At 47.4% G+C, this 12,907-nt stretch overlaps 1 protein-coding gene across 3 annotated transcripts in view; it reads left to right on the forward strand.

Moving 5' to 3' along the window:
- ZFR (zinc finger RNA binding protein) overlaps positions 1–12,907 on the forward strand; it is a 339,213-nt gene that overhangs the window by 45,699 nt on the left and 280,607 nt on the right. For all 3 annotated transcript variants that reach the window (XM_033933312.1, XM_033933330.1, XM_033933320.1), the window contains exons 6-7: positions 8,221–8,445; positions 12,527–12,774. In XM_033933312.1, the coding sequence (XP_033789203.1) occupies positions 8,221–8,445; positions 12,527–12,774 (473 nt within the window). The remainder of the gene's footprint in view (positions 1–8,220; positions 8,446–12,526; positions 12,775–12,907) is intronic.

Here is a 12,907-nt window from a genome sequence, read left to right on the forward strand (position 1 = left end):
AGATTGAGAAGGATGAGGATAAAGTAGAGGCCTTTGGATTGGCCAGGAACAGGTCATTGGAAACTTTGGTAAGGGCAATTTCTGTGGAGTGCAGCGGACAAAAGCCTGACTGAAGCGGATCCAGAATAGCTTGGGAGGAGAGGAAATCCAGGCAATGGCAGTGAACAGCATGTTCATGTAACTTGGATAAAAAAGGAGGAGGAAGATGGGTTGATAGTTGGAAGGGCACATGGAGTCCAGTGAGGGTTTTTTGAGGAGGGGTGTAACAGCTGTATGTTTGAAGACATCAGGTACAGTCGCAGAGGAGAGCGATAGGTTGAGGATATAACAAATAGAAGGGATGACAGCAGGCGAGAGCGCCGAGTAGGTGAGTGGGAATCGGATCAGAGGAGCAGGTAGGAGGTTTGGACGATGAGAGAAGATGTGCGGTTTCCTCCTCAGTGGTTACGGAGAAGGAAGAGAAGATGGCAGGTGTTGAGGGGAGGTTAGCAGAAGGAACAGGTGGAAGGCAGGGGAGGTGAATCTTCAGGATATTATTGTAGAAGAACTTTGCCATAGTTTGGGGAGAAATTTAAGGGGGATTGAAAGTGAGGGTGCTTTGAGTAGGGAGTTTAGTGTGGTAAAGAGGCAACAAGGGTTGGAGCTAAGAGAGATAGTTAAAAGGGTATAGTATTCTTGTTTGACCAGCGAGAAGGCAGACTGGAGTGATGTCAGCATGAATTTGAAGTATATGAAGTAGGCATGCTCATGGTATTTAAGCGATGGAACGGGCACAGGAACGCAGATAGCGGATGCGGTGGGTCAGCCAGGATTGGGGTTTGGCATGCCTAACAGGGCATGAAATTGCAGGAGAAATGATATCTAGAGCAGAGGAGAGAATGGTATTATAGGAGAGGACTGCTTCATTGACAGTCTTGTGGGATATGGTAGTGGAAGAGAGGGATGAAACAGCAGCAGAGAGTGCTCCAGGCTCAATAACCTGAAAGTTCCTGAATGTGTTGGTGGCAATTGGCCAGATCTGGGGGGTGGGATGATGAATAGTGAACGTTAACAGGTGATGGGCAGAGGGGAAAGGTGGTATTGCAAAATTTGGTGGACAAGCAGTTGGAGGAAAGAATTAAGTCTAGGCAGTTTCCTTTCTGGTGTGTAGGGATGGTGGAGTACAGCTGGAGATTGAATGAAGATGTTAGGACAAGGAACCTGGAGGCGAAGGAGCCGGAGGGAACATCAGCATGGATGTTGAAGACACTGGGGATGAGGGGTCATGGAAGGAGAGCCTGGGGAGATCGGTATATGACTGCTACTCGGAGAAGTAGGGGAGCAAACAGGCAGATGGCATGAACTTCAAAGGAGGGAGAGCATTGAGATTGTAGCAAGAGGATGAGAGTAGGAGTCCAACGCCTCTTCCCTGACCAACCGTGCAAGGCATGTGGGAGAAAAGATAGTCTCTATGACACAGAGCAGCAGCTGAGATAGTCATCAGGGCAGATCTAGGTCTCAGTGCAGGTGGAGAGATTGAGAGTTGAATAGGTCATGGATGTAGTCAAGCTTGTTGGGAACAGGGCAGGCATTTCATAGGGCACAAGAGAAAGGCAGGGAGGAGGAGGGGAATAGAAATAAGGTTTGTGGGTTGGCCCGTAGGAGTAGGGAGGACTGTAAGAGTAGGGTGGGAGTTGGTTGGGAGGTCTGGGATTGAGATTGATGTCCCCAACGGAGAGCAAGAGGAGGGAGGAAGAACATATGGATGAAGGAGGGGATGACCAAATGAGGGGGAGAAAGTGTTGGATCTTTAGGGCAGAGAAGAGGGTGTGGATAAGAGGAAGGGGGAGGCAATGAGTTTAGAGAGTGAGTGGTGTGGTGTTAAGGGGTTCAATGACTTGGGGAGAGATTGAGGATGGGGAGTCATGACAATAGAAGGGGAACTAGGAAGAAACTTGGTTGTAGGCTAGCTGGACGCAGAAAAGTCATGTGCCAAAGTGGTATATCAATGTCATAAAGAGGCAACAAGGTTGAGGTGACAGGTAAATCAGTCTGTGCAGTCTCTTATAATCACCTTGTCATGTGATCTGTGGAGGATGGGAGCAGCTAGGCTAGGCTTGGGATTTCTTATTTAGGCCAGCAAGAGGGGTGCAGCTCAGAAGAAAAAAGGTTTAAAATCACAGTTATTATGTAAGAGAAAGTTTCTCCACCTTATACCTCATTCTATCATGAAAGAGTATTCCTTTGTACTCAGCCCAAATTCCTACCAAAAGTAATTTCGGAATTCCACCTCAATCAATCTATAGTTCTGTCTGTCTTCTTTCCAAGATACTCACAAAAAGGCAGAACAAGTCAAAAGGTTCTAAGAGTGGTAACTCAAAGACAAGAGCCCCTGTGGATGTCAACACAACTTCAAACTAGATAATATAATAAACTAGTCTTTAAGCCCGTTAAATTAACGGGTGGTAGAATAGATGTCTGTCTGTTTGTCTTTCTTTCTGTCTGTCTCTCTGGCCCCCTGTCTGTCATTCTTTCTTTCTCTCTCTCCTTGGCTAGTGTTTGTCTGGGTTGGCCGCTGGCTGTCTGTCTGTCTTTTTTTTTTCTTTGTCTCTCTCCTTGCATACTGTCTATCTGTGTTTATTCTATCTGTCTCTCTGGCCCCCTGTCTGTTTGTCTTTCTTTATGTCTGTCTCTCTCCCTGGCCCCCTGTCTTTCTTTCTGTATGTCTCTGTCTTTCTCCCTGGCCCCCTGCCTGACCGTCTCTCTGTGGCCCCCTTCTGTCTCCCTCCCCCCTCCCCAAAGCAAGCCCGTTACATTAACGGTGCTAGAATATGTCTATCTGTCTCCCTGCCCCCTATGCAGCAGCATTTCTCTCCCCCCACTTCATTTTAAGTTGTCTAAATGAACTGAATCTAATTAATTCACATCCCTACTCTTTTTTTTCTCCGTCTGTAGAGGCCCCTATAGCTAATTTTTTTGGTCTTTTCCATGTGTTCCCTTTTCCTTATACCAGTCAGACAATTGCCTTTGGATGTTCCTCAGTTCCTGCCTTGGTCTCCCTCTCAGCATATACCACTTACCTCTCCCCTTTCTGCTGTCTCCTCCACATAACTTCTGCATCGGCTCCCTATTTATTCAGGCTTGTTGCTCAGGCACCACCTGCATGGCTGTTTTGCTGCCTCGAGTATTAAAAAGTGCACTGGAAAGGATAAATACAAAGGTACAGACCGGTAAGGCACTGGGGGCTAGGGAGAAAGCAAGGGCACTGCCGGAAATGCAAAAACCGCACTACCATTTCAAGTTTATTTTTAAAGTTTAAAGTTGCCACGGCGGCTCCTCTCATGATCGCTGCCTGCGTCGGAAGCCTTCTCCGACGCAGGTGCGGCTCATGAGAGGAGCCGCAGCGACTTTAAAAATAAACTTCAAATGGTAGTGCCATTTTTCGTTGATGGAGGTCTGCGCGAGCAGGGAGTCGTGTGAGTCCGTAATTTTGAAGGTGGCGTGAGCTGGAGCAAGTCCGTCCTGGGCCCGCTGGATTCAGGGTCAGCATTAGGGTTTTGCCGACCGCCAGCGCTCAGCCGCACCGTGAGAGGCGGGTGAGGAAAGCCTCGCGGCTTCTCCCCAGCTGTGTAACTTTATTTAAGTTCAAAGCCGCTGCCGCAGCTCATCTCTCGATCCCTGCCTGGTATGGTTGGAGAGAGGAGCCGTGGCGGCGGCTTGAGCATAAGCCTGATGTGCCAGCCTCGGCTGGCGGCAGCGGTGGTAAGCGCGCATGCGCACTCTCATGGCCGCAACAGATCAGGGAACACGGCTTTCGAGTGCGCATGCGCGGCCTAGCATTTTATTATATTATAGATATTTAGTGAAATTGGGCAACCTCAGTGTGGAAGATCAGCAAAGGGAGAATTTCTCCAGCGCTTCACACAACAGACTCTCATGGGTGGGATATAACTATACCAGGATACAACCTGCTTCGACAAGACAAAGAGGGTAAGTTGGGAGGAGGGGTAGCACTTTACATCAAAGAGAACATCAAGACAACCAGGATCACAGATGTCAAGTACACTGGGGAATCCATCTGGGTAAACCTGGCCAGAGGCAGAGAAAAATGCCTGTATCTTGGTGTGGTGTACAGACCTCCAAGGCAATCGGAGGACAAAGACGCAGAATTAATTGAAGACATTGAGAATATCACCTTACGGGGGGATGTCGTTCTGTTAGGAGACTTCAACATGCCTGATGTGGACTGGAACACACTCTCAGCGACAACTTGTGATAGCAGGAGGATATTAACGTCCATGAAGGGAGTAAGGCTCAAACAAATGGTACTAGAGCCCACTAGGGCCCAGGCCATCCTGGACCTGGTACTTACAAATGGGGAAAGTGTCTCGGAGGTCTCGGTGGGAGAAAAGCTAGCCACCAGTGACCATAACATGGTATGGTTTAACCTTAAGAAAGGCTTCCCTAGGTCACAAACAAAAACAAGAGTACTCAATTTCCGAGGCACTGACTTCGCACGCATGGGAGATTTCGTCCATCAGACGCTGCAGGTTCATGAAGTAACTGATAATGTGGAAACTATGTGGTCAACCTTGAAATCGACCCTTCATGAGGCAACTCAATGCTACATAAAATCGGTAACCAAACAGCAAAGAAAAAAGAAACCCCAATGGTTCACTGATGAGGTCTCGTACCTCGTCAAAGAGAAGAAAAGAGCATTTCTCGTATACAAATGCTCGGGGGAAAAAGAAGCAAACATTGCATACAGGGCAAAGTCTGCAGCGGTCAAAACAGCAGTCAGGGAAGCCAAACTTCGAATGGAAGAAAATCTAGCGAAAAACATTAAGAAAGGGAACAAATCCTTCTTCAGGTACATTAGCGACAGGAAAAAGAACGCAAACGGGGTAGTACGCCTTAGAACGCCAGAAGGGAACTATGTGGAAACAGATTCCGATAAGGCCAAACTGCTGAATGATTACTTCTGTTCAGTCTTCACCTGCGAAGCACCAGGACACGGGCCACGGCTTGAAGCAAAGCAAAGCATGGAAGACCCATTTCAGAATTTTGATTTCACAACAGAAGATGTTTACAGAGAACTGTCGAGACTCAAGGTGAACAAAGCCATGGGACCGGACAATTTGCATCCAAGAGTGCTCAGAGAGCTATGCGATGTTTTGGCGGAACCGTTAGCCATGCTCTTCAATCTCTCCCTAAGTACGGGGAGAGTCCCCCTGGACTGGAAAACTGCCAATGTTGTTCCTCTGCACAAAAAGGGTTGCAGAGCGGAGGCTGCGAATTACAGACCAGTAAGTCTCACATCAATAGTGTGTAAACTCATGGAAACTCTACTTAAAGGGAAATTAGACACGATATTGGATGAGGGAAATCTGAGGGATCCCTGTCAACATGGATTCACTAGGGGCAGGTCATGCCAATCCAATCTCATCAGCTTCTTTGACTGGGTGACAGGAAAACTAGACTCGGGAGAGTCTCTGGACATAGTGTACTTGGATTTCAGTAAAGCTTTTGACAGTGTCCCGCACCGTAGACTATTAAACAAGATGAAATCAATGGGGTTGGGAGAGAAACTAACTGCATGGGTCAATGATTGGCTGAGTGGAAGACTTCAAAGGGTGGTGGTCAACGGCACCCTCTCTGAGACATCGAAGGTGACTAGCGGAGTGCCGCAGGGATCAGTACTGGGACCGTCCCTGTTCAACATATTCATAAGGGACTTGACCCGGGGGCTTCAGGGAAAAGTAGCACTGTTCGCCGACGACGCCAAACTGTGTAACATAGTAAGTGAAAGCAATCTCAAGGATAATATGACGAAGGATCTGATCACGCTGGAAAACTGGTCCTCGACATGGCAGCTGGGATTCAACGCTAAGAAGTGTAAGGTCATGCATCTCGGCAGCAGAAATCCATGCAGAACATACACCTTGAATGGAGAAGCACTAGCTAGGACTTCAGAAGAACGGGACTTGGGAGTAATCATCAGTGCAGACATGAAAGCTGCCAAACAAGTGGAGAAGGCCTCGTCCAAAGCAAAGCAAATGATGGGATGTATCAAGAGAAGCTTCGTCAGCCGCAAACCTGAAGTCATAATGCCACTGTATAGAGCCATGGTGAGACCTCATCTGGAATACTGTGTGCAATTCTGGAGGCCACATTACCGTAAAGATGTGCTTCGAGCCGAGTCGGTCCAGCGGATGGCCACTAGAATGGTCTCCGGACTCAAGGGTCTCTCATATGAAGAAAGACTGGGCAAATTACAGCTCTATACTCTAGAGGAACGCAGGGAAAGGGGTGACATGATTGAGACATTTAAATACGTCACAGGTCGTGTAGAGCTGGAAGACGACATATTCGTTCCCAAGGGACCCTCGGTCACAAGGGGGCACCCGCTTAAACTTAGAGGAGGGAAATTTAGTAGTGACACCAGGAAGTACTTCTTCACAGAAAGGGTGGTGGATCAGTGGAACAGACTTCCGGTGCAGGTGATCAAGGCCACCAGCGTGCTCGACTTTAAGAATAAATGGGACATCCACGTGGGATCCCTACGAAGGTCGAGCTAAGGAACTAAGTCATATGCACTCAGACTTAATGGGGTGGGTCAGTAGAGTGGGCAGACTTGATGGGCTGTAGCCCTTTTCTGCCGTCATCTTTCTATGTTTCTATGTTTCTAACAAGGCGGAGGCAACCATACCCCTGCCTACACACCATCATCGGGTACCTCATGTGTGCCTTAAATCAAAATGTGAATCAAACCACAGTGAAATAACTAATAAAACACAGGTGAAATCGATCATTGAGACCACTCTGAGAACTCCCCCAGCCCACTCTCCCAAACAATGACAACGGGCTTAGCTTCAAGTAGTCTTCATAAGTCGTGCAGCAAGGACAGGGGGAAATAGGTAGTCAGTACACCCCTGAATACCAGGTTCGACCAAGCCCGGTTTCGGGAGCTCAGCGCCCCTTCATCAGGAACCCGCAGATGGAAAAAATCAATGGCATAAGTCTGAGCTGGCTGGAAGGAGGGCGGAGCTCTTCTTTCCAAGACTACATTCCCATCTTGGTGAGGTTGCACGCCACACATTGGACTGTAAACATGCTTTAGCTTACTACCTAGATCAGGCAAAGCCTCATAGAACCTCTCCTCAGTTACTCCTCTCATTTAATCCTAAACAGACTTGGAACTCTGGTTACCAAAAGGGCATTTTCTACATGGTTGGTGGACTCTATCTCCTGTTATGCTCAGGCTGGCTTCCGTAGGAATGTTGTGTCACAGCACCTAAAGTTAGAGCAATAGAAGCCTCAGTTGCTTTTCTCCGTTCCACTCCTTTTGAGGACATTACTGAACTGATAAGTCCGGTGAGCCAGTGTCAGGCGGGAAGGCACTCGTACATGTGCAGTACGGGCAGTCTCGAGACTTTTTTTTAAAAAAAGTTAGTGACAGTATTCTTTTGCACTGTCCGTACCAGGGCTCAGTGGATGACATCTCTTACCCCGCCTCATTCTAACCCTATATGTTTCTCTTGCGCTATAACCATTGTAGTTCTTCCCCCTTTCCAGCTTGTACCAGTCTAGTATTGTACGTCTGTTCAAAGTTGTCCATGTATTTTATTATCCCCTCATTTTAATATTGTAATTCGCTTAGAAATATTTGATAAGCGTGTGTATCAAATTTTAAATAAATCTTTAAACTTGACGTCACCCATCTGTGAGAATATCTGCCTGCTCTCCCTGGATAACACCTGTTACTAAGTAACTGTGCTGCACCCCTCCCCTTCCCAAGACTTCATCAGGTAGTCCTTCCAGAATTTGTAGCTGTGTGTTAAGGAACCTACCGAGGAAGGTCACTGTGAGGCTTCTATTAATAGAATTACAGTGTGGTCTCTGGCTTTTACAGGGGAAAATATTGACTGTTTTAATCAGTTCAAAATTACATCTTAGACCAGGGCTGCCCAAGTCCGGTCCTCGATCTACTGGCAGGCTAGTATAACCAATTGAGAGAGATTTGCCTGCACTGCCTTCTTGGTATGCAAATCTCTCTTCATGCATATTCATTGTGGATATCCTGAAAACCTGGCCTGCCAGTAGATCTCGAGAACTGGATTTGGGCAGCCCTGTCTTAGACACTATGGAATTAACCAGCTCAGTGAAGTGGGTAGCATACAATATTTTCTCCTTTCAAACTTCTAAATGTTACCATTTTTTAAAATGTTTTTATTTTTACAGTAGCTCCAAAAGCTGGATATAGCCAGGGTGCAACTCAGTATTCTCAAGGCCAGCAAACTCGACAAGTGACAGCCATAAAACCAGCCACTCCAAGTCCTGCAGCTACTACATTTTCTATATATCCAGTATCCTCCACTGTGCAACCTGTAGCAGCTGCAGCAGCCACTGTGGTCCCATCATATACCCAGAGTGCTACATATAGCACCACAGCTGTTACATATTCTGGTAAGAACATGCAATGTATTAGTTTTGCACGCTGCATAGGGAAAGTTGTTTAAAAAATTCTACATCTGCTATTACTTTTTGTATGGACAGGCAACACATTCTTGATAATGGGCACTTCTGCTTTTGGCTAAATATTACTAAAAATAAGCAGCAGGCAATATCTACGGACTAGTTTAATGGAATATTTGTTTCCTTATCTCTGCTAGACCAGTCCAAATCAGTGGGTTGAGTCCCTCTACCAGCAGATGGAAGTGGAGATACTAAATTATTCTAGTAACATCGCTGGTATAAGGGCTCATGCACCCTGTAATTCTCCTGTATTTTTCTACCTCCAGCAGATGGTGTAGGTTTGGCCTAGTACAATAGGTCACTTACCTAGGCCTGACTCCTTGAGATGTTGATCTTACGGTTAAGTCCCTTAACCATAGCTCCTGAGGCTTAGAACTTGGCTGTTTCTTTGGTAGAGCATGGAGGAGCGTGCTTTTCCCTCCTCGACCCTTAGCTTTAGTCCTTGGAACTTCAGCTTGATGAGGTGCCTGGTGGTGGTCTCTGCAGGACCACATCCTCTCCTCCAGCTCCCCTGTAACATTAGATAAAAATAAATTACTGTTCTTTATTCCCCTATCTTTATTAGGGGTATAAATCTAAATTAAAACAATAAGAACTAAAACAGCACAAGAGAGAAGAAAAAGCCCATACACCAAAGAGCCTCAGACATAGAGGCTGGTAGTTCTGGGGTGGACTTTTGGAAAGGTACATTCATCTCCTGAGCCCTGGGGGATGGGGGAAATAAGCCAGCAGCGGTGTTCAGCCAGCAGCTCATCTCTCCCAGCTATGCAGATGGAGTCACAGGGGTTCTAGAGGGAGATTGAGGTACACCTGATGCCCTTCCCATTCAGTCTATGTGATCTGCCCATTATTGTGGGAATTTGACCATCTTGGTGTCAGTGCAAGAATCCATTAATTCTGGAAATTGCTGGTGGGTTAGCTCCTCTGATCTATGGTTGGCCTAGTGTGGGCCAAATACAAAGGAAAAGAGCAGAGTGTTTTTATTAGCAACCAATAGTATCCATGTATAAAGCAGTCTTGTCAATCATAAAAACATGTAGAAAATCGTGGGCTCGACACAGACCGTGTTTTGGCTATAATGCTTGCGTCAGGAGACCAAGAGTAGAGAATGACACGGTGGCGGTTTACCCGTGGCTACTGCGTTTAGCCGCGGGTAACCCGCCAAAAACGGGGAATGAAAATTAGCAGCCTTTGCGGGGACGGGACAAGGCCATCACCGCTCCCGGTGAATGGTCTTGTCACCGCAGTGAGGCATAAAGGATCGTGCGGTTCCCGCAGCGCCCACCCGCACGCCGGCTCGATCGTTTAACCAGCTTCCTCTCTCCACCTCACCTTAGTTTGCCGGCTTTCTTTTTCGGCGACCGGAACGCTTTCAAAAGAGCCACGCACACGCGGCTGCTCAGTATTCAATCTTCTGCTCTGACCCAACCGGAAACAGGAAGTTGCAGCAGAGCAGAAGATTGAACTTTGAGCAGCCGCGCGTGCGCGGCTCTTTGAAAGCGTGCCGGTCGCCGAAAAAGAAAACCGGCAAACTAAGGAGAGCTGGAGAGCAGTAGCATACCAAGGGGGGGGGGGGGCGGGAGGGGCGAAAAAGGTAATGGCGCCAGGCCTTGGAGCACCGAGGCAGACAGCTTCTCCCCCCTCCCAGCCGAACCCCCGCTGACCCTCTTATCTCTCCCTCCCCCCCAAAGAAAACCTTTCCGACTCTCCCAGCGAAAGCAGCAAACCTTCCTCCAGTAGCGTCGGCTTTCTCCTACCTCTGCCGCATCACTGATGATGTCATCAGTGACGCGACAGAGGGAGGAGAAAGCCGCGAAGGAGGTTTGCTGCTCTCGCTGGGAGGGTCGGAAAGGTTCACGGAGGGGGGGAGATAGAGGGTCAGCGGGGGTTCGGCTGGGAGGGGGGAGAAGCGGTCTGCCTCGGTGCTCCGTTACCTTCTTCGGGCAGCAGCAGCGTTTACAATTCGCTGCTGTTGCCGGCTTCAGGCCTTGTTCTCTGCCGGGTCCTGCCTACTTCCTGTTTTCATGAAGACAGGACCCGACAGAGAGGAAGGCCTGAAACGGGCAACAGCAGTGAATTGTGAATGTTGCTGCTGCCCGATGAAGTTCAGGACATCGGGGAAGGAGCAGGGAGAAATTGGCTGCTGGCTTGGGGGTGAGGGTAGGGAAAGAATCGTGGAAGTGGAGAAATTGGCACGATGGCTTTGTGGGGGCTAGGGGGAGAGAGAAAGAAAGGAAAAAATAAAGAGGGGGGGCAGGGGGAGAGAGAAAGAAACTGCTAGTGATGGTGGGGGGACTGATAGAAGATATGAAAGAAGGGTGGTAGAAAGGAACAGATGGTAAAGGAGGGAGGGAAGGGTGGTGGTGGAAAGGAATAGAACAGACATTGAAAGAGGGTAGAGAGGAACAGACCCTGAAAGGAAATGTGGAAGGCAGAGTGGGGAGAAGACGCTGGAAGGGAAGAAGACAGATGCCAGACTATGGGGGAGCGGAGGGAAGAAGATGGGTGCTAGATGGGGACGGTGACAGGGCGGTGAATGGGATGGCAGTGGCGGTGACGGGGCGGTGAAAGGGATGGCGGTGACGGTGACGGGGCGGTGAAGGGAACGGCGGTGACGGGGCGATGCAGAGGATGGTGGGCCAGGGACGGTGCAGTGATGGGGACAGATTTTTTTCCCCGTGTCATTCTCTAACCTAGAGCATACAATGTTATAAAATGCCAAGTGACATAGATATTACAACACAAAATAAATAATTGTCAAAACAAATAAATCCAATTAAAAATAATGTGTTAAAAAACAGTACTGTTATAAAATGGAAATGTAGTAATTAAAAGTACATACATAGCCAGTAATGTAAATGACAAACAAACAATGAAATCCAAATCTGTGAGTATACTTACAAAATGCATGTTTAAGTATTTCGCATATTATATTAGTTGAACAAAGCAAGTAAAATGATCTAATGGACTAACATGAAAAGAAACAAATGTTAACACATTCATAGTGATTGTAACAAAATGTACCAAAAGTAAGAGGGTAAAAACATCTTGACATCACTGATTAAGCTTCTCCCTCCATATTCGCGGGAGTTGGGGGCAAAGCTGGCCTGCAAATAACTAGAAATTTTTTCTGCATGTTGCTGTTTGCCAGACCATATTGAAACAAGTGCTGAAAAAAGTGGCAAACTTTTTCTTGGCACTCTAGGATGATGTCATTCGGGGAGAGGGGGGGTGAAGCCAGCAAGGTAAAAACCGCAAATAACTGAAGTTGCGAGTGCTGAACCCGCAAATGCAGAGGGAGAAGAAGTGTAGTATACTGCCTTTGAATAAATGTGGATTTGGCTGCTATTTGTGCAGAGTTGACTGTCTCCTTTGTGTTTGCTGACCAAGTGGGGGGGCCTTATGAGGTCCTTGAGACCGAGTGGTTGCAGGTCTTTGTCCTTTATGCAAAACAGGCCCTAGAATAGGGGGCTACTGCCTCTGGAGTCAGTATAATTCCCTCAGGTTTTGACTCCAGTGAGGGGACCTTTTGTGGAACACTTCACTGGACCCAAAGAGATATCACAGGAGGTAGGATGATTGCCTTGAGATGTCAGTTACTCCCCCTCCCTTCTTGAAATTTTTGGAATTCGGTGGAAGGTAGCATGGAGGCTTCCTTCCTGAAAGAGACTTCAGAGGTAGGAAAGCTGTTGCAACCAGAGGATGACTCCTTTCCAGTGGCCAGACTTTTCGTTGTGAAGAATTGGGTCATTTGAGTTAGTTTTGGAGGCTCTGCGTCTTAAGGCACTAGCACAATTGGACCCTGCAGATGGAGTGCCAAGATCTTTCCATTTATATATGTAAGCATATCAAGGCGGGTAATTAGTGCAGGGAAAACTCACAGGGCAACAGTCTTCTATGGAAGATGCATGGGGAACAACTATGTGAAGAGAGGAAGATGTTAATTTGTAGCTCATTAATTTTGTCTGTTAAAATATTTTGGAGCATAAGGTTGAAATTGTTTACCTTCTAGGTGCCACGTATTCTGGATATGAAGCAGCTGTTTACTCTGCTGCATCATCCTACTATCAGCAGCAGCAACAACAACAGAAGCAAGCAGCGGCAGCAGCAGCAGCTGCTGCTGCAACTGCTGCCTGGACAGGGTCCACCTTCACTAAAAAAACTCCATTCCAGAACAAGCAACTGAAGCCAAAACAACCTCCCAAACCACCCCAGATCCACTACTGCGATGTCTGCAAGATCAGCTGTGCTGGGCCTCAGGTGTGTGTGTGGTGACTTAGCAGAATTTGTATAAATGAACTTCTGTTTGTTTTGAGAATTATTCTTTAACATGTAGGTTGTGGGATGAACTAGGTTTTTAATGAATGATGGCTATTGCACAGAAATATTTAGG

Source organism: Geotrypetes seraphini, chromosome 1, assembly GCF_902459505.1.
Source record: "Geotrypetes seraphini chromosome 1, aGeoSer1.1, whole genome shotgun sequence".
NCBI lineage: Eukaryota > Metazoa > Chordata > Amphibia > Gymnophiona > Dermophiidae > Geotrypetes > Geotrypetes seraphini.